General features: G+C 34.5%; 1 protein-coding gene and 1 pseudogene across 2 annotated transcripts in view; one reads left to right on the forward strand and one right to left on the reverse strand.

Moving 5' to 3' along the window:
- Nucleotides 1–9,436, reverse strand: part of LOC136846497 (alkaline phosphatase-like) — a 138,447-nt gene extending 129,011 nt beyond the window's left edge. Inside the window, exon 1 of one of the 2 annotated variants that reach the window (XM_067117342.1) lies at nt 8,863–9,436. In XM_067117342.1, coding sequence (XP_066973443.1) covers nt 8,863–9,013 — 151 coding nt within the window. In that variant the 5' untranslated portion in view covers nt 9,014–9,436. The remainder of the gene's footprint in view (nt 1–8,862) is intronic. The other variant, XM_067117341.1, reaches the window with a different exon arrangement.
- A 7,829-nt stretch (nt 9,437–17,265) lies between these two features.
- On the forward strand, nt 17,266–19,080 carry LOC136846302 (uncharacterized; annotated as a pseudogene).
- Nucleotides 19,081–19,962: the final 882 nt, after the last annotated feature.

The following is a 19,962-nucleotide window of genomic DNA, read 5'->3' on the forward strand; positions in this document are numbered from 1 at the left end:
GGTAACTTTTACAAACAAAAAATCCGGGTGTAGTATGAGCAGACCCCTCTCCCTTCTTCTAGCGAACCTTTACGTTGAACAATTCGAAACAAACTTCGCCGTCCATCAAGCCTCCAGACTTGATCCGACGATGATGCCTTTATATTCAAGGACAATAGCTGCCGAGTTTTCAGCAATCTTTATAATAGACTAAATAGGCTAGTGCAGAATATTAAATTCAAAACTGAATGAGAAAAAGACGGCCCTGGATGTCTTAAACATAAAAGAACAGACAAAATATTCTTTCACAGTATATAGGTAGCCTGCTTTCGCTGTTTTCTGTAGAATAGAATATAGAATTTACAAAGGCCAAGTGCTGGGACCTATGAAGTCATTCAACGCTGCAAAGGAAATCGACAGCATGAAGGTTTGAAAGGTGTAACAGAAGGAAATCCTCACAGTTGCACAATGAAACAGTTGCCTGGAGAGGGTGGAAAGTAAGATGGAAGAAAGAGATGATGAACGGAGGTACAGTAAAAGAAAAGGGCTGCGGCTAGGGGCTGAAGGGACGCTGCAAAGACCATAAATTAATGCCTACAGTGCACCGCGTGAGTCGCACTGACGGCACTAACCCCCTTCGGTGGCTGTTTTCTACATAAATTTCCTAAGTTACGATGTTTAATAAGGATTATGGCTGGCTGCAATCTGTTTCTTAGGAGATGCTCGCATGGGTATAAGGAAAAGGAAAAACTACCCTACCCAGGATAAAATATCGAGAAGGCTATCGACAATGCGAACAAATTATACAGTAAAGGCTCCACAAACAGCAAACAAACGGGTTCTGGCACCAAAATAAAGCTTCCTTATGTTGAAAACATCAACAAAGTTACTGAAATCTTCAAACCTGACAATCGGTTGTTTCACTATTCTAAAACCATTGGTAGTTCGCTTGGGAATACTTTAATTAATAAAAAAAAAAAAATAAACAAACTGATACCCGTATTTATAAAACATTTTGTAACAAATGTTATGAAATCCATGTTCTGGAGACTAGTAGATCCTTCGCACAAGGATTAATAAAGCATTAACGATCAGTAGGATGTGGTTTAGAGAGGCCAGGATTTAATTAAATTACGAGAATACCAGTCATAACATAAATGTCAGACTTAGCTTTTTTTTTAATTACAAGCCTATACAAAACGAAGTTTTTTTAAAATTACACACCTATGAAAAAGGAAGCTTTTTTTAAAAATTACACACCTATGCAAAAGGAATTTTTTTTCAAAATTACAAGCCAATGCGAAAGGAATCTTTTTTTTCAAAATTACAAGGCTATGCAAAAGGAAGTTTTTTTTTTAATTACAAGCCTATGCAAAAGGAAGCTTTTTTTTCAAAATTACACACTATGCAAAACGAAACTTTTTTCAAAATTACAAGCCTATGCGAAAGGAATCTTTTGTTCAAAATTACAAGCCTATACAGAGGAAGTTTTCAAAATTACATACCTATGCAAAAGGAAACTTTTTCAAAATTACAAGCCTATGCGAAAGGAATCTTTTTTTTTTTATTACAAGCCTGTGCAAAAGGAAGCTTTTTTTTCAAAATCACAAGTCCATGCAAAAGTTTTTTTTTTTTTTTAATTAAGAGCCTATACAAAAGGGAGATTCTGGAATCCGCCATTGTCAGTCAAACTTCAAAAATGAACCTTTCAGGACACTGGAAATCGGGTTACACGGACGGGTTAATTCTAAGACCCATTCTCAAGCAAGTGTTCAACCGGTTACGCTCACCAAAGTAAAGAGAATGGAATGGCATTTAGGACGAAGACCAAGCGCTGGAACCTATGAGGCCATTCAGCGCTGAAAATGAAATTGAGGGTAAAAAGGTTTGAAGGTTGAATAGGAGGAAAACCTCACAGTTGCATTATGAAATAATAGTTAGGAGAGGACGGAAAGTAAGGCAAAAGAACGAGAATATGAACGGAGGTATAGTAAAAGGAATGAAAGGGGTCGCAGCTAGGCGCCGAAGGTACACTACGAAGAACCGTAAGTAACGCCTGAAGTGCACCGTGAGAGGTGCACTAACGGCACTAACCCCTCCCCCTATGGGAACGGTAAAGACAGGAAGCCCACCACCATACTCGACCCATGTAGGAGCTAACGAGGACTAAAGCAACGACAGATTGACCCCTTTCATCCCACGACAACCAAAGCCAAATATTTCTTAGTCCCACAAACGTCGTTATCCCACATCTACATTTTCCTGTCATCTATCAAGTGTCCACATTCAGCACTGATGGGGATAGCGGTTCAGTCAATCGAAACGTGGTTTTGTGTTAACTGTAATTTGATGGTACGTTTAAATTGATATAAATAGCCTATACAGACATGAATAACATACATACATATATATACTATTCATGTATGTATATATAAGTTTTATATATATATATATATATATATATATATATATATATATATATGTGTATATGTGTGTGTGTGTGTGTGTGTGTGTGTATGTATGACTGAATCACGAAGATATGGAACGTGATGAATTTATGAATAAAGGCAAATGCCACGAAGGAAAGTGAAACTTGGAGTGGATGCTAGGCCTTTCGACAAACGGTCCTTTACTAGTGGAACCGTGTGTCGTAGGCCTAGTAGCCACTCCGTTGTTTCACTTTCCTTCGTGGCATTTATATATATATATATATATATATATATATATATATATATATATATATATATATATATATATATATATATATATATATATATATATATATATATAATTATATTTCTGTGTAAATATATGTATGTATGTATTTGTATTTATATATACATATACATATATAATGTATATAGTCAGTGGCAACATCCTGCCCTCACCAGCAAAACCCAAGACCGATATTGGGTAGATAAAATTGATCCATGTCCTTTTTACCTCAGAAATCCTTTATACTTCTAGTAACATGAACATTATCTGCCTAGTTCTTAGTTGGGTGCGATAGGTCGCAGGTAAGGAGATAACGAACGTGGGGCCAGCAACGTCACTTCGATATCCTCGCTGCAAAACTAATGATTAAAAGCTAACGAAGTCAACACCCCGTTTATACATGTTTGCCATTTATATCTGACATGTTTCTTCCAGTAGTATTTTTGCCGTAATTGGGATGAACATCATTCCATGGTTCCTTGAACTAAGATAAGGAGAGCCATCGGGAAAATCTTATTAGACCGATGACAGATTAAGTATTGCTGTCTTTTCTCAGAGGGCAGTTGGCAAATTTCATAACATAGCAAAATATGACCAAAATGAAAATAATCTAAATTTTTCTATATTTAGACATTAAATCTCAACCCTTTTCCTCCCTCTCTCTCTCTCTCTCTCATTGATATGAGAGCCTTTGTCCGTTCCGTTATGCATCACAGATGCGATATGCGGAATCTTTAGCTTATTCAATTGAATACATTTGCATCTCTTTCGAAGTGAAGTTAACGCTTTACTTCAGAGGACAGAATAATGCTTAAGATCACTGAAACTAAATCACGCCATCCTTCCGTCCGCCATTCTCTTATGTGGGGCAATACTGAATTCCGGGGAAAAGGCTTAGTCTCCATATCAGCTGATCAGCAGATTCTTACGTTTTATAAAGATTGAGGCGTACATTTGGATGATCTCATCTTAAAATTGTCACACTACACTACAATGTATTTTTCTAAGAACGAATCAATCTTATATTTGTCGTGAAGGTTAAAAGACCAGTTCAGTATTATTATTATTATTATATTATTATTATTATTCAGATGATGAACCCTATTCATATCGAATAACCCTACAGGGGGCACTGACTTGAAATTCAAGCTTCCATAGAATACGTTGTTCATTCGAAAGAAGTAACAGAAGGTAATGGGAAATACAAAAACAAGAGATTATTTATTAGAAAAACAGATAAATGAACAAATTTAATAAGTAGAAGCGAACTTTTGCTTCTCAGTTTCGAAGTTTTGTGAATTCTCGTTACACTGTACGATTGGAAAAAGTAAAGTAGGAAAACTAACAGCTGAGCAACGCATTTGAACTGATATATCACTTTCGATTCTAATTCCGAAGACGAGACGGAAAAGACTGACGTGAAGTGAACAGTTCTCAGCCTCGTTTCTTGGATATGGTGTTTTCCAGATAGATAAAATAAAAGGATAAATAAAATCATCAGTTTCATCCAGGTCTGACAACAGGATTTTCAAACGACATGTTGAATAGGACAATATAAACACCAAAATGGAAGGGCATAAAGTTCATGACTATTTCGCAGATTTAAGTTGTGCTAGCTTATATAAGAGAGAGAGAGAGAGAGAGAGAGAGAGAGAGAGAGAGAGAGAGAGAGAGAGAGAGAGAGAGAGCATCTTGTGTATTTAATATTCGTGGACAGTTATAGAAAGCATAATTTTATATATATATATATATATATATATATATATATATATGTGTGTGTGTGTGTGTGTGTATGTATATATATATATACATATGGATATATATTTCTATATATTATTATATATAAATTATATATATAATTATATTATATATATATATATATATATATATATATATATATATATATATAATAAACGGGTTCAAGTACTTAATATATATGTAATTAAATATGTACGTATGCTCTTCCCAGGGGCAGGTGAAGTCGATATTAATGGGTTATAACCATATCAGTTTACGACTTTACCGCTGTCTTAAGTCATCAAGTATATAAGCAAGAAAGGACGACTCAGTTCTGAATTTCTTTCATTTAAGGCGAGTCATCGTCGTACCTAATTTTACCATATTTGAAATTTACATACCTTCGATTTATATCTCCATGTATTAATGTAGCCCTTGCGAAGGAAATGGGTTTCCGAAACGTTCCTTTGATATGCAAATTAACCAGAGAGATGATTTCCAGCCTTCTTCTTGTCCTATTTATTACTCAACTTGAGCTTACCATGGACGATAAGCTGTCCTAATCTATTAAAAACCTCAAGTATGAGATCTGCATAATCGGGTACTACCTCAACGGTGCCAACAAGATCCAATCATGTCACCTTAAGACTATCACCAGCCCATTGCATCCGCCGTGCCCTCCCCAGCAACAGTAGTTGGGCCATTAATCAAAAGCAACAGTGGTCATGATGGGTACTGGAATAATCTACATGCATGGCTTAACGATCACAACAACGACTGTAACTATCACCCTTTTATAAGAAAAATAAATGTTTATGGCTTATCACCAAGACAAGAGAATAGCCGGAGTAGCCTTCAGCAACATCCGCTCTGCTGATAGTACTACGGCTACAAAAACTGTTGTGGACTACACGTCCAAGGTCTAGAGAGTATGGGTCTAGACCTTGTATACGTCAGGAAAGCCGAAGGTTCTCGTCCTAAAAAGCAACACCAACCGTCATCCAGGAGAGTTCTAAAGGGCCAGCATGATATAAAATCATAACTGTCCCTAAGACAGCGCCGACATGGACTCCGTCTAAAGAGGAATTATTATTGCAGGAAGTGAAAACATCGACTATAAGGCTAAACCGGAACGCCTCTCTAGAGAAGCCGTTTATACCCAAGAGGAAAGTCCTTAAAAATTCTCCCTAAACTACGACATCTACAGGACATCGCGCACACCTGAGACTTCTACCTAACACTGAGCCCCACCCCCAACTTTTCTCGTCTCCTGATTGGTCAAAAGCCTTTGCAGCATACCCACCTTCATCTCTACCTTCGATGCGCACATTCTGCTTCTGGCTCGAGTTAATCCCAATTATGAATTTTGATTGGTGCCACCTGTCCCTGTGCCAAAACATAAATTATCTGAAGAAAGAAATAGCTGGCGTACGTTTGAGATGGCCTGTACAAACATGTATTTGTCGAATGGATAAAAGTCTCTGATTTGTCTCTACAATGCCTTAAATGCCTATTTTTTTTAATCAGATATTCCTACGAACACCACTACTTATAATATAACGGAAATAATAGCTGTTCTTCTTCTTAATATTATTATTATTATTGTAGTAGTAGTAGTAGTAGTAGTAGTAGTAGTAGTAGTAGTAGTAGTAGTAGTAGTAGTAGTAAATATAACCAGTTGAGAAGAGGGCAGTTAGAATATCTGAGTAACATGAAAGCAGAATCCGATATAGGTTGACGTTGGTATCCGAGGGCTACGTCAGGTTCTAAAATAAAACGAAAGCTTTCTATTTCTCTAAAGAGCGATATGTATGCAAATACATATTTCTAAAAGATTAAAATATTAAAAATAAAATGACTTGAGGAGGTGGTTGTGAAAAAGGCACAAACGTTAAAATATAAAATATAAAGTTGACGTATTCGATCTTTTGATGAGAATTTTTTCATTATTCTACTTTTAACAAGAAGAAAGGTTTATTGTTGGAAAGACACAACACATTTCATGTTATTGACATGGTACCCACGCACATACACACACACACACACACACACACACAGAGAGAGAGAGAGAGAGAGAGAGAGAGAGAGAGAGAGAGAGAGAGAGAGAGAGAGAGAGAGAGACTCATCTAAATGCTAAAAAGGTCATTTGTAGAAACGTCGTGTATGAGGAGAGGAGGAAGCTTGGAGAGTTACACGAATCATGAAGCTAACATTCCTTAGCGAAATCCCAGAAGCAATTTCCAGCTCTCTTGAACGAGCGAAGCTCATTACCTTCCTCTTTCCTAGAAATGAGGAGGAAAATTCGTTCGGAAGATTAGTGGCGGTATCATTTCTCAAAAGTAACGAAATATGACTGGGAGTCCATTCTCTAGAAAGAGGATGCGAGAAAAGGAGAGGGTTTTGACACACCGGGATCTCTTCCATTTTATCGTTTCTTACAGAGGACAGGGCGCTTTCAGGCTGACAACTGCAGCAGCCTCAATCTCATTTGCTACCTTTACTCGTGATGACCTTAACTTAAAATTTGAGATAATGGTGATCGTCTAATATGAAAGCGATATAATTCCCAAGATGAAATTCATCGTATTTCGTATATATGCGGATTACTGAATACAGCATGAACTGGAATGAAGCCAAGCGCCTTTCAGAAACAACTAGTCCTATGGGAAAATTCAGAAATCAGCTAAAATCAAACTGAGATTATAGGTCTATCAGTAGGGCATTGGAAATCTGATTTCTTAAACAGGTTAATTTGGAGACCCGTTCTCACGAAAGTTTATCAGCCAATTTTCCAAAAGACTCGACCAGTGTGGGAGCTAAAGAGGATAAATAAAGGCTGTGACCCTTTTCATCAAGGATCACCATTTGTAATCCCACCAGCGTCGTTATTCCACACTTGTGTGTGTTATCTATTGTTAACCATTCATACTGACCATTTAACTACACTTTATCATTATTTCCTTAAAATTCAGACCTCCTTTTGTTACCAGTTTGTTAGGGTTTGTTCATAAAGGCTTAGTTTGTGATTTTGTCTGTTTGTATAGTTAGTATGTATGTTCAACTTACAGTCTGCAGAAGTACCCAACAGCCTGAGATATTTGATTAAAATGAAAAAGAAAACTTTGCGAATAATCAGCATCTCTTCTCAGCGTAAGAGGAACATTACCTTAGTTTTTATATATATATATATATAAATATATATATATAATATATATATATATATATATATATATATATATATATATATATATATACATATATACATATATATATATATATATATACACCTAAGGTAACACCTAGTTTATTGGTAAGAGATGTTCCTCTTACGATAGACTGGAAGTTCAACATACTAATTATAAATATAACAGACAAAATCCCAAACTAAGCCTTTATGAATATATTATTTATGAATATATACAGTATATATATATATGTATAGATATATATATATATATATATATATATATATATATATATATATATATAAACACCTAAGGTATTGTTCCTCTTACGATGAGAAGTTTATTGGTTTTAAGAGATGTTGATTATTCGTAAAGATTTTTTTTTAATTTTAATAAAATATCTCTAGCTGTTGCATACTTCTCTAGACTGGAAGTTCATCATACTAATTATAAATATAACAGACAAAATCCCAAACTAAGCCTTTATGAATATATTATATATACATATATATATATATATATATATATATATATATATATATATATATATATATATATATATATATACAGTATATATATATACAGTATATATATATATATATATATATATATATATATATATATATATATATATATATTATATACATACAGTATATATATTTATATATATATATTATATATATATATACATATATATAAATATATATATATATATATATATATATATATATATATATATATACAGTATATATATATATATATATATATATATATATATATATATATATATATATATATATATATATATATATATATATATATATATATATATATATATATATATATATGTATACATATATATATATTTATATATATATATATTATATATATATATGCATATATATATATATATATATATATATATATATATATATATATATATATATATATATATATATATATATCTTTGTTGCGTTGTAAAAACATAAAAATAAAAAATCTTACATATCACAAATGATTTCCAAATAAATCACAAAACTTCCTAATCGTGCAAACAGTTTTAAATACGTAACACTTCATTACCTACCAGTAAAACATTCAAGTGCTTTGTTCAATATCCTTTCCTAAACATTTCTCCGTTCATCAGTGAAATAACGACATAGCTCACACAAGAACAAATAAGAATGATATTAATAATAATCATGAATCACAAAGATTCACCACTGCTCATTTCGTAACCACTTACCTTCCACCTGAGCCCACGCCATAGACTGTGGAAGGCAGAATGCAAACAGGAAAACCACCATCATCAAAGCCATGGCGGTTATTCTGTCTCCTCGGCTCATGAATATTTCGGCACTTCCTCTCCTGGGACCAGATGCACAGCGGCCCTTCATTGACAAAGTTTACATAGCTCTCAAGACGACAGGAGATGATGGGCTGTGTTTCCGCTTTGGCCCGTACCTAGACGGATAGGCCTTCCCAGGCCCCACCGGGTTTCGGGGCCTCCCGAATTCCTGTGTCTACTTCTTAACAGCTGTATGGTCGTTGTTCCTGAGGAGGTTGGCGTTAAAAACTCTTCTGTTTGTCTATTCTGGTTATAACTTTTTTTTTTATTTCAAAATGCTTCCACGTTTAGAATCGAATATGAATAAAGGATTGCGTTTCACGTCTCCTTCGCTTGGGAAATTCCATGAAGTTTGGAAGAATCAGTAATAATATACAATGTAATATCTATTTGCTGGTTAACAAGCACAGACTTCAACACAAATGTAAGCAAAGCTGGAATAAATATTCTGAGTTATAGTAAAGAGGTGAAATCAATACCGGTATACCGTTGTAAAGTTCATTTTTGCCAATAGTTACTTTATACGGAGCAATACAGTATCTTTTGGTCACACTGTTACCAATCAGCGCTATTTCAAGTTACCACTTTAATGGGAAAGTTGCAACAGGAAATGAACACACTTAGTTTCAAAACTGTCCTCTTAACTTCCATTAGAGCTGAGGTAAGACCACTTCTGTCTCAGAAAGAGCGCAACACCACTTCTAGATATAATAAAATTCAAAGTTCGAATGAAATCTACCATTATTATTGCTCATGAGCTGGTATGAATCGTCCCTCCAGATTTCACTCTTGTCAAAATTGATCAATACATTAGGCTTAGGCTCCCTCTGGATTTGCTCTTACGATCCAAGATTTTGATTCCATACCCCAGGATCAGTGGTAGGATTCTTTCTCTTCCCCTCAGTTTCTTGCGCAGTCATGGAATTCAATGACATTCTCTAATGTTGGATGAGGGAAAGGGAAACTAAAGTGTTCATGTCTATCGCAGAAATACAGTATATCAGATCTGAAGTTACAATCTAATTATTTTTCCCGTGTTGTTTCCTCTATTTTGAATACAACGCTCTTTCTTAGTTCATAATGACCTCTTGGAATGTAATTTTAACAGTTACGGTGATCTGAAGACCTTAAATTTTTCACATTTTTTTTATAAGTCTTCGCATTGTGGGGGAGCGAAGCCAACGCCAAGCCGGTAAGCTATACACTGAAGCCTGTCTCGCATGAACTAAATGATGATTTTCCGATTTTGTCTTTATATTTACACATTCTTCACATTCCTCAACCGGAAGAGAAAGCTAAGCAATCTGAAGAGGAAAACAGGAAACACTGCATTATTCCTTAAAGGTGTTATTCCAAGAGAGGTACGAGAGATGGTAAATTTGTGAACCGGAAATTTCTTATGAATCTCTACATGATTAGCGCTGAAAGGTGTCCTGCTATTCTTATTCCTTTCTCAGTCGCCGAAACCAACAGTTTTATCGTCAATTTTATGATAGGTCTCACCCATCTTTCGTAAAACTTACAACGTACCGAAAATGTGCCTTATCTCTTCCAGTCGGATAATATTAAAGTAATTTTCCTTTTTTTTTTTAAATCTCGTATGTCTCCTGCCGGTCCTATGCCATGAACATTACTTGCCAATGGACTACGGAACTGATACTTTTTAAATTTTATTTTATTGTGAATCTTTCAGTAGTGCTCAAAAGGTCTTCAAAATCTAATTTCACCAAGTCTCACTTGCACAAACATTTCACAGTGACATCGAGGTGATCTGAAATTCAGTGTTCTATTCCACTTAACTACAAATCCTAACATTACCAACTTTTTCCTTACAAATATCATTCATTTGCCATTATTCCAGTATTTTCATCACCGATCATTCCTTATGATTTTCAAATGACGGCTTTATTTCACTCCCAACACCGTTTCTTCATTTACGAATCAAGTCAACACCTCACTATATCTTCCTGAATGTTACGGGACACTAATCGAGGTAAACAAACTTAGCAAGGAATGACATCGAGCCTTCTGTGGAAGTCTTGTGTTCTCGGATAACTCAGAAACAGGACAGCACAGCGAAAATCCGGCCGAGCAGCAAAACCATTGAAAGAGCCGCGTGCGAAAAGGGCGCACAGATAACACGTACCCGGCGACGGCTCGTAGCCAACTAACCAACGGAGCTCAGCAAGGAGTTACGGGGCGGTGCGGCAACTCGGGGCTCGCCCAAACAAACTCCCTTCTTACCCCGGTTACCCAACCCAGTCGTGAGTCGTGACCCTTCCCAGAATAGCGGTTGGTTCCCCTCGACGGTTCACACAGCGCACCCTCGTACAATGTTTACAAAGCAGTCGAGGTTAGTTACCGTTTATCGACAGAAAATTCTTTTCGTGCGTTTTATAGAGATTTCAATGATCCCATAGGCTAGAACTGGCTAATTGTGCAATAGGGATAAAATAAAGTAAATGATATGCAAACGCTAATAGGTTTTAAAACGTATATCTTTCATTTTAATAGTAGCTTGAATCATGTTTGAACGTTAGCAATTGTTTACGTATGATAAATTAATATGAGTTAAAAGGAACCAGTTTATCACCAAACGTTCGAGTACAGTACATATGTAGGCCTATATGTGATAGCTTGTCACTTGAAATGCGAAATACTAATCCAAAAATACCCTTGGATATCGAACTCACTCTACCTTGGGAATAACTTATGCCCAAAGGGAATTACTGTTGATTAACGCATCGCCCCGGCCAGGATTCCAACCTGTGCCGTTAGGCTTTAAGCTTTTAGATACACAGGTAAATAACCGACTTGCCTACTCAGCTCTAGAGCCACATGGATTAAATACAGAGATAGACTGAAGAATTATCCATTCAACCCCACAGCTCTAGTTGAGTTTTTTTACCTCTGTATCTAATCCAAAAGAAGTTCGGATCCTGGAGTTATACTGAGGGGCATTTGTGATTTCATGTATGTGTTTTGTGTGTATATATATATATATATATATATATATATATATATATATATATATATATATATATATATATATATATAATTTATCATATACACAATTGTTCTATATATATATATAATACAATTAATAACAGGACCTCACTGAAACTGGATGGTATCTATATGTATTCATTCATAAGTTACATGCTTTCAGGACTAACTGTCCTCATCGTCTGGTAGCCGTAGAATGACCGTTCATGTGGTCCAGCTGTATTTCTATGCATATTGGGGAGGGAGGGAGAGAGGGAGGGAATTAAAGCCAGCACAACTACAAGGGCTTAAATTCCTTGAAATAAATACAGCTGGACCACGTGTTTAGCTATTCTACAGCAACCGGACAGTTAGACAGTTCCCAGGACTAACTTTTCCTCATAAATATCTGGTAGATACCATTCAGAATGACCGTTATATATATATATCCATATATATATTATATATATGCATATTATATATATAGGGGAGAGATATATATATATATATATATATGTATATATATATATATACAATCAAGGGCTTACAAATGTCATTTAATCCCCCATCCGCTACTTATAACATCCCGGATGGATTGTCACGTGAAAAGGAATTTTATAACTGATAAATGGATCGATGAAGGGGTCTCGATCCTGGAATTTTATAAGTGATAAATGGATTTCCTGTGATAAATTCCCCGGGATATTCCGAGGTAGTATGAAGATAAATGACATTTCTTCAGATTTAAATAAATCATGGTGTGATAAAATTTATATATATATATATATATATATATATATATATATATATATATATATATATATATATATATATATATATATATATATATATATATATATATATATATATATATATATTATCAGCAGCGTGAGGTCGACCAGGAAACCAGTTAACTCTAACATATTTCTTTAATTCCAACGTTTCGTAATAATTTCTATATTACATCTTCAGGGATCTGTTGAATAATGAACAGATTACTTAAAAGTTACTGTAAAGCTTTAAAAAAATAAGAAAAATAAAAAAATTAAAAATAAAATTCACCAAATACAATACAGCTAAAAATAACACAGAACAAAATATAACCAACCTTAGGCGGAGAGAAAACGACAGAATGCTTATAAACAGAGTTAACTCAGGTACAATTGTGTAGAGGAGGTTTGGGTATTTAACTGGGGACTAGTTGTTTGATAAACAATGACTCAGTATAGGCAATTCGTGAGGATTTGCTGTTTGGCCTATTATCTGAAGTCATTTCTTTCAATATGAGTTTTGATTTTAGAATGAGCTCTGATATTAGAATGTTCTGGATTGGAGAGCCTACAACCAGTACGAAAGCTTATTCCCCGATGGGAGTCGATTCTGACCCTCAGTAACCTCCACAGGGCGTTTTTCATTACTTCGAATTGGCAATCCTTTCATCAGGAAATCAATTTCCTCCTAGAATATTTTATGAGTAACTGCTTTGCAAACTTTATTTTTTAAACATGAATTTTTCTTAATAAACAATTCACTAACGTCATAAAACCTCCAACAGTATCTAAATTAAATTTTACGCCAAATTTCCCTTTTCACAAGATGACTCTTTTAGAAACGATTTATGCAAATTATCCACAAGCATTATGGTGCGATTAATTTAAAATTAATTCCAAAAAATCCTCTAACAATAGGTTCGTTTTTAACTACAAGGATCGATTAAGCCCTTTTTATCCTCTAACGTGGTGTATAAATATACTTGCCCTAATAACTCTGGGACATATGTCGGATCCACGAGGAGGTTACTGAGGGTCAGAATCGACTCCCATTGGGGAATAAGCTTTCGTACTGGTTGTAGGCTCTCCAATCCAGAACATTCTAATATCAGAGCTCATTCCAAAATCTGCAAAACTCATATTGAAAGAAATGACTTCAGCATAATAGGCCAAACAGCAAATCCTCACGAATTGCCTATACTCGAGTCATTGTTTATCAAACAACTAGTCCCCCAGTTAAATACCCAAACCTCCTCTACACAATTGTACCTGAGTTAACTCTGTCTGTAAGCATTCTGTCGTTTTCTCTCTCCGCCTAAGGTTGGTTAGCGGTTTTTTGTTCTGTGTTATTTTTAGCTGTATAGTATTTGGTGAATTTTTATTTTTAATTTTTTTATTTTTTCTTATTTTTAAAGCTTTTACAGTAACTTTTTTAAGTAATCTGTTCACTATTCAACAGATCCCTGAAGATGTAATATAGAAATTATTACGAAACGTTGGAATTAAAGAAATATGTTAGAGTTAACTGGTTTCCTGGTCCACCCTCACGCTGATGTGTCCTGCTGGTCGTCGTCTATCCTTGCTTTTGATATATATATATATATATATATATATATATATATATATATATATATATATATATATATATATATATATATATATATATATGAAATTTTATCACATCACCGTGATTCATATACAAGCATTAAGCTACAAACGTCCTTTAATATATACACTCCGGAAATAATATATTTTATATATGTTACCGAAGGGGAATTTTTATTATCAACTAAAAAATATATTTCAAATATATATTTGTATAGATACTATATATATATATATATATAATATATATATATATATACATAATAGAAATAATCAACACACAATCACGTGTGGAACAGAAATAAATTTCTGACTCACGTCGGGATCGAACCCAGGTCTTTCAGTTGAAAGGCAAGGGCGCTGCCCACTAGCCTTGCCTTTCAACTGAATGACCTGGGTTCGACCCCACATGAGTCAGAAATTTATATATATATATATATATATATATATATATATATATATATATATATATATATATATATATATATATATACATACATAGTTAGTGTATGAGTCTGAAGTCAATCCGTATATAAAATCATCAATGAAGGGCAGATGACAGACAGATATACAAGCTGACTCTATTCCAACGTTTCGTAATTATCAAATTAATTACATCATCAGGGCTGTTAAAATGAAAAATAAAATTCTTTGTAAAATCGTAAAAACTAAAACTAAAAGTTGAGAATTGAAAAGCTGAAAATTATTCAAACAAAATTTCCGAGATATACACAAACATTAAAATTAAAGAACAAAATTTAAAAAATCATTACATTAAAATGAAAGGTAACAGAATGTACAGTAATAAACTAAAAATGAAATTAGCCGTGAAAGGGGTAACAGAACAAAAGATTAAGGACCGACCTAGAGGAGTGACAGCGTTAAACTAAACGTAAACATGAATAGAAACAACACAAGTCAGGATAAATATAGAGGGGAGGAGGACGTATGAGTGTTTAACGATGGAACAAGTTGTTTAATAAAAAGTGATTCCAGAATAACAAGGTCTTGAGGGTTGATGATTTTAGATATGGATTGACTCTGACTCCTTGGCACACACACACACACACACACACACATATATATATATTTATAATTTATATATATATATATATATATATATATATATGTATATATACAATATATATATATATATATATATATATATATATATATATATTATATATGTTATATATATTCTGTATATATATAATTTATATATATGTATATGAAATTTTATTATCAATGTGCGTTTTACAAATTTTTGAGTGATTTCTGATGTTGGAATGTTCCGAGTTTGAAATTCTGCTACCAGTACGGAAGCTTACGCCACGATGAGAATCGGTACGCACCTTACCCACATAGGTCCCTGTTTGACATTCAGGGCTAGTATATTTATAAACAACACCAGATGACATGTAAGGTGATAACCGCTCTTTAGTTTTAAAGAGTGAACCGATGGTGAAAGGAATTAAAGTAACATCAATGGCATAAAAAGATCCTGAATAATTTGTAAAGTTTTATGCAAGCTTTCTATTTACTCACGACCTCAAATTTCACAAAAAGTTCACACAAATTATTCAGGGTCATTTTTATGCCATTGATGTTACTTTAATTCCTAAAAACCCTTTCACCATCGGTTCACTCTTTAAAACTAAAGATCGGTTATCACCTTATATGTCATCTGGTGATGTTTATAAATATACTTGGCCTGAGTGTCAAACAGGGACCTATGTGGGATCCACCAGTAGACTCCTTAAGGTGCGTATCGATTCTGGTAGCAGAATTTCAAACCCAGAACATTCCAATATCAGAAATCACTCCAAAATTTGTAAAACGCACATCGATAATAAAGACTTCTGCATTTTAGGCCATACCACCAACCCTCAAGACCTTGTTGTTCTGGAATCACTTTTTATAAAACAACTTGTTCCATCGTTAAACACTCATACGTCCTCCTCCCCTCTATATTTATCCTGACTTGTGTTGTTTCTTTTTATGTTTTTTAGTTTAACGCTGTCACTTCTCTAGGTCGGTCCTTAATCTTTTGTTCTGTAACCCCTTTCACGGCTAATTTCATTTTTAGTTTACTGTATATTCTGTTACCTTTCATTTTAATATAATGATTTTTAAAATTTTGTTCTTTAATTTTAATGTTTGTGTATATTTCGGAAATTTTTTGTCTGAATAATTTTCAGATTCCCAATTCTTAACTTTTAGTTTTAGTTTTTACGATTTTACAAAGAATTTTATTTTTCATTTTAACAGCCCTGATGATGTAATTAATTTGATAATTACGAAACGCTGGAATCAAGTCAGCTTGTATATTTGTGTACTCTGCCCTTCATTGATTTTATATTATATATATATATATATATATATATATATATATATATATATATATATATATATATATATATATATATATATATATATATATATATATATATATATATATATATATATATATATATATATATATAATATATGTATATTATATATATATATATATATATATATATATATATATATATATATAATATATGTATATATATATAATATATGTATAGGGGCTAGGCTAGGCTAGTTAGGGGAGGGGGCTAGGGGGCTAGGTGGGGACGCATTTGCTATAAAAAAACTTCTATACCAAAAAATGCAACTTCCAATCCAAAAACAAAAATAGTAAAATATATACCTACTATTGTCTAACACTTGGGGGGATTATCAAGAAAATCAAAGATATCTAATGTGGAGAAAAAAAATTTCAAAAATTTTTTTTATGAATTTGAATTTCCTTAGCAAAATGCTAAGAAAGTTTTTTTAAATCGTATTACTGACCTAGCAAATCTAAAGTAACTGCAGTTTTCTTTCTCCAGGGGAACTGAGGATGCCTTAAATGCATAGAAGAATGAAGAGATACCTGAAAATATAAGAAGGGGGAGGGGGGCATCCTCACTGGGCCCCATGAAATAGGGTGGCCCCAATAAGACGCACTTTTCAGAAATCGTTACAGAGGTTTCTCATGAAGGACAGAATATATCCAACTATCACCCTAATGGTCTATGCACATTAGGCTGGCTTTTGCCTGATACTCACACAATGCCAATGCCTTGAAGTGGGACTACATGAGGCCCAGTAAGGACGCCGTGCGCTGGCCCTAATAAGACGCGCGTCTTATTAGGGCCGGTGGGATGCGTCCCCACTGGGCCTCTTACTTTTTCTCTTTAATTTTACTAAATTTGAATTATATTACAGGTGTAATAAGAATAAATATAGGTAAATAACAGGTACAATGGGACCAAAAGCAAAAACAAAACAGGCCTCCACAAGCAAGCGGCAGCAATATTCTGAATTGGACCTTCAAGCTGCTATTAACGACATCAAAGAGTGAGTTATCTTACTAATTATGTAGCAAAATGTACCAAATTACATTTTCAATACTTTTATTACTAACAGGTTACCATAATAGCCAATCATTATCAATATTTGTCCTTAAATTACAGATGCAGTCTGTCAATAAGATCAGCTGGGAAGAAGTATGGCATCCCTGAGTCTACTTTACGTCACAAGATTTCGCTACCATCCTATGGGTATGAGAATGGGACCACCTACATTGCTAACAGCAGCTGAGGAAAATGTGCTGGTTAATTATATCAAAGGTTCAGTTCAACGTGCACATCCAGTATCTAAGAAGAATATCATTGACACTGTCCAAGCGATACTGGAAGAGGAAGAAGCAGAGGGGGGTAGTTAGGAACAGGCCAAGTTCATTTTATGGCAATGAACCAAAACGAAAATGGTGGAGACTTTTTCGATCAAGGCATCCTACTATAACATACCGAACACCAGAGTCCCTGTCAAGTGCACGTAAATCCATCAGTGTTCAAGTCATCAAACAGTGGTTCCATGACCTGCAGCAATACTTAGCTGAAGAAGACATGTCGGAGATACTAAATGACCCATCACGTATTTTTCAACATTGACGAGTCTGGCTTCTCTCTGTCCCCCAAAACAGGCAAGGTATTAGCAGAGAAAGGAGACAAGATAGTATTTGAAGAGAGCTCTATCTACAGTAAAGTCAACATCACTGTTGTTGGCAATATATGTGCAAATGGGAGTATTCCTCCCCCCATGATTATATACCCTAGAAAAAGAATTAATGTTCAGATAATAGAGGAATTTCCTGATGGTTACCAATTCAGTGTAGGTAAAAGCGAGAAAGGCTATATTACCTATGAAACACTCTCTATGAGTTCTTGTGTAATGACTTTAGTGATTGGCTAGATGTTCATGAAGTCAAGCGGCCTGTGTTAGTGTTCACCGATTGGCATGAGACAAGGAACAATTATTACAAACAGCCAAGAAACTGAACGAATTAAAAATAATTCTTTATGGTCTGCCCCCGAACACGACGCATCTCATGCAGCCTCTCAATGTTGCCGTGTTTGGGCCGTTGAAAAAAGCCCGGATAAAAGCTGTACGAGACTTTGAGCACCTCCATCCTGAAACTGTGATCCAACAACACAATTTGCCAAGGTCCTAATTCCAACATATTACAAGTATGTAACAGAAAAAAACATCAAAAGTGGATTTGAGAAATGTGATTCACCCATTTAATCCGGACAACCCTGACTATAAGAAGCTTGAATCAGCTGCAGCTCAGAGGAACATTCCACTTCAATCTTTTGAAGGTGTGGACCAAGGTAAATTAGCCTATCCATTCTATAACAGAACTGATGATTTAATATACTGGTAGTTAAAAGTTTAAAACAAGATGCTTATTGGTAAAAACTGCAGCCATAATCATACATCCAACTCTTTGGATACTTGTATTCATTCAGTCTATTTTGTATCTTCTTTTTCTACAAAAAGGTGGATTCATTGAGAGATCTGTCCAAACTATGAGGATGGAGACTGTGAATAGCAGTACCCAAACAAAACCCTTCAGTTATGCCCAACCAGACACTGACCTTACATGTTTGCCAGGAAACCAATTACCTAGGTTTGTAGCTACATAAACAATGCTGTATTATGCCTACATATTTATTTCATCTAACCTGCAAACATATAGCAAAAATTTACCATATGGACTATCTAAAAATTACTCTATATTTCCCTACTTTAATTTCTTGTTTATGAGTACCTATTGTACATCAATTTCAGATCATTGTGCGATATGGTATTAGAATATCACAGATATAGGCCATTAGTTTCCCTACTACAGCAATAAAACTTTTGATCCCAAGGCTGCCATACCTTCACACAGTCCACAGCCCTCAACTTTTACAAAGCCCACAGCCCTCAACTTCAAAAAGTCCTGGACATTCTGCCACAAAAAACTCTGAAGTGAGTCCTTTTATGAAGTGTCATAACTTCTACCCTGAACGACGGCCAGGTCGCGGTCCTAAGCATGTGAAGACTCTATTGGATAAAGTTTATGCAATATCATCTGATAAGATGATTGAAAACCTGCGACAGCAAAAAGAAAATAAAGAAATTAAAGAAACATCAACAAATAAGAAAAGGAAAGTAGGTGACAAGGGTACAAAAAGGCAGAGTAGGACAGTAGGTGCCAAAGGTGGCTCTATAAAGAAAAGTAAAACTAATGCCCCTCCAATGGAAGAATCTGACCATGATG

The sequence above is a fragment of the Macrobrachium rosenbergii genome, chromosome 15 (assembly GCF_040412425.1).
Source record: "Macrobrachium rosenbergii isolate ZJJX-2024 chromosome 15, ASM4041242v1, whole genome shotgun sequence".
In the NCBI taxonomy this organism is placed as follows: Eukaryota; Metazoa; Arthropoda; class Malacostraca; order Decapoda; family Palaemonidae; genus Macrobrachium; species Macrobrachium rosenbergii.